General features: G+C 38.6%; 1 protein-coding gene across 1 annotated transcript; it reads left to right on the top strand.

Moving 5' to 3' along the window:
* Window positions 1–445: 445 nt before the first annotated feature.
* Window positions 446–2,456, top strand: LOC106878300 (uncharacterized). The gene is made up of 3 exons (XM_014927485.2): window positions 446–1,501; window positions 2,122–2,275; window positions 2,431–2,456. Exons 1-3 carry the CDS (start codon window positions 650–652, stop codon window positions 2,454–2,456), a joined length of 1,032 nt encoding a protein of 343 aa, XP_014782971.1. The 5' UTR covers window positions 446–649.
* The last annotated feature ends 483 nt before the right edge of the window (window positions 2,457–2,939 follow it).

Here is a 2,939-nt window from a genome sequence, read left to right as displayed (position 1 = left end):
ATACTGGCAACGGCCACGCTCAAAATGGCACATAAAATACACCATTTTGAGCGTGGCCGTTGCCAGTACCACCTGACTGGCTCCCATGATGATGGCACGTAAAAGCACCCATTACACTCTCAGAGTGGTTGGCATTAGGAAGGGCATCCAGCTGTCGAAACATTGCCAGATCAGATTGAGCCTGGTGCAGCCATCTGGTTTAACCAGTCCTCAGTCAAATCGTCCAACCCATGCTAGCATGGAAAGCGGACGTTAAACGATGATGATGATGATGATGATATGTGTGTGTGTAGGTATGTATATATGTATATATATAAACAGCAGTTTGCAATGTTTCACCAAAAAGAAGAATTATAATTGTCGCTAAATCTAACAAGGGTGATAGAAACCACCTACATTGCTAGAAATAAGAGCTATGTATATTTATATATAAGCATACATGTATATTTACGTACGCAGTTACTATATTGTTTAATTTCAGGTTCTGAAGGAAGTCAAGACGAAGACATCGAGAGAAGTTCAATATTTTTGTTGTAAAACAAATTGTGCTGATCACCAAAATCTCAGGAAACTAAATCGGGGAAATATCATTGTTTTCGATCACTTTGATGCTTTATCAAACACTGAAAAATCTGAAAAACTCGAGTTCATGGAAAATTCCAGTATCACTTTTCCAGAGACCACTTTTATTGTGGTGTTTCGAGGACTTAAACCATTATTGACCAATGAACTTTGTACAAAAGAGTTCCAGGTGTTGCCTTTAGGGAAATCAAAAGCGAGAGAACTCTTTAACTGTGAGTTCTCATCAAATGTGACTTCTAGCTGTAAGAGGTTGATTAATTCCCTTCTTGATCGGTGTTGTGGATTCCCTGGAATGATACTCAAACTTGCTGAAATGTTGTCACTTTTCCCTAACCAAAAAGGTATTGAAGATTGCTTCGAAAAATTTGAAATTCCAGATGAATATTTCAAATGTATTAACGGTATGTTAAATAGTACATCACAACCTGTTAAGAAATTACTGGCCACACTATCTTGTTCAGATGTCCAGTTCTCGTACAACTATCTTCAATTCGTAGCTGAATGGATTAACCACAGCGAAAACGGCTACTTAGAAAATCCGAGTCATTTCATCAAGAAATCAGGATTACTTATTGAAAATGAAGACCAAACTTACAGCTTACAACCAATCATCAGACAAGCTTACAACCAATCGTCACAATTGCCAGTCAACCGGTCATCACAATTGCCAGTCAACCGGTCATCACAATTGCCAGTCAACCGGTCATTCTACAGTGTGAGGTCATCATGCTGTGCACATTTGTATTTTACTCAGATCACTGGGGAAATATTTCTAACGGCCGCAAGCTATTTCCGGGACCAAAAATTTCAACAGGTACAGAATCTTCTCGCTGACCAACAACAGACAATTCAAGACTTGTTTGGCAAAGTGCTTCACAGTGCATATGGGGATCGTTTGTATTTTCAAAACCTTTATGATGTAAGTAATCTTCTTACTTTTCCTCTAGTTTTAGATTCTTTTATTCTTTTATTTATTTCAGTCATTTGACTGTGGCCATGCTGGAGCACCACCTTCTTAGTCAAACAAATCGACCCCGGAACTTATTTTCTGTAAGCCCAGTACTTATTTTATCGGTCACTTTTGTTGAACCGCTAAGTTACGGGAACTTAAACACACCAACATCAGTTGTCAAGTGATGGTGGGGAGGCAAATGCAGACACACACACACACATACACACACACACATATGCATACACGACAGACTTCTTTCAGTTTCTGTCTACCAAATCCACTCACAAGGCTTCAGTTGGCCTGAAGCTATAGTAGAAGACACTTGCCCAAGGTACAATGCAGTGGGACTGAACTTGGAACCATGTGGTTGGTAAGCAAGCTTCTTACCACACAACTACTCCTGCACCTATTACCTTTTATTTTTAACTCTTTATTTGTTTCAGCTATTAGACTATGGCCATACTGGGGCACCACCTTCAACAACTTTGGTTGGGTGAATTGCACCCCCAGGACTTTACTACTACTTGCTCTTATCATTGTTGCTGCTTCATGTGATGTCTACTCTCTTTTTGTTACTCTCTAAACAGCTCTGTGAGAAAGCTGGTAAGATTATTTCTCTGCATCCTAAAAGAGCAGTCAACTTTTACCAATGCTGCTACGATATGTCTCTCCTGTTCGGCTCTAAAGAAGAACAAGCTTTCCTTCAATACAAGATTGGTCAGTCCCTTATTAAGCATCCAGGTAATTATTTAGTCTGATATCATTTCTTATATATCTGATATCATTTCTTATATATCTGATATCATTTTTATATATCTGATATCATTTCTTATATATCTGATATCATTTCTTATATAATCTCTCTTGATGATATGTTTCCCTTCATATATTGACAGTATTTGAAGGTGCCTTGCTCAACTAACAAGTGTAGCTACCAATCTCTAGAACAATTGGCTTTCTCTCTACCCAGCTAGGTTTCTATGTAACTATGTAGCATGAAAACATACAGAAATGAATGAAATATATAACGAAACTAAACTCTACTCACTGCAAATATTTGGGAACTAAAAGACTAACCACACCCTTTCCTTCCAACTGGTAACCCCTGAGTAAAGTACAATCAAAAGACAAAAAGAAGTGTCCGTGTCACCTTTGTTTTACTTGTCAGTGGCACAGGCGCCTCACATGCAGTGTAAGATGACTTGGTGAGTGATGGAAAACTCTGGATTTAAGATCCTGAGCTATCTGTGGTTGGAAACATCTAGAAGTTGGGATGTGCTGGTACCACAATATTTTAGCTGCATCAGATGGCAAACTGACAGAATTATTAGCACCCTGGGGGAAATGCTTAATGGCATTTTGTCTGTCTATGTTATGAATTCAAATTCTGTTAAGGTTGTCTTTC

The sequence above is a fragment of the Octopus bimaculoides genome, chromosome 23 (genome assembly GCF_001194135.2).
Source record: "Octopus bimaculoides isolate UCB-OBI-ISO-001 chromosome 23, ASM119413v2, whole genome shotgun sequence".
Taxonomy (NCBI): Eukaryota; Metazoa; Mollusca; class Cephalopoda; order Octopoda; family Octopodidae; genus Octopus; species Octopus bimaculoides.
Note: the sequence above shows the minus strand (reverse complement) of the source record. Positions and strands in the feature narration are given on the sequence as shown.

Excerpts from the sequence above, each read along its gene's own strand:
- LOC106878300 (XM_014927485.2), top strand. The coding sequence starts at position 650 with ATGGAAAATTCCAGTATCACTTTTCCAGAGACCACTTTTATTGTGGTG. Across the intron at positions 1,502-2,121 it reads ATTTTCAAAACCTTTATGAT|CTCTGTGAGAAAGCTGGTAA; the intron begins GTAAGTAATCTT and ends CTCTCTAAACAG. Across the intron at positions 2,276-2,430 it reads GTCCCTTATTAAGCATCCAG|TATTTGAAGGTGCCTTGCTC; the intron begins GTAATTATTTAG and ends ATATATTGACAG.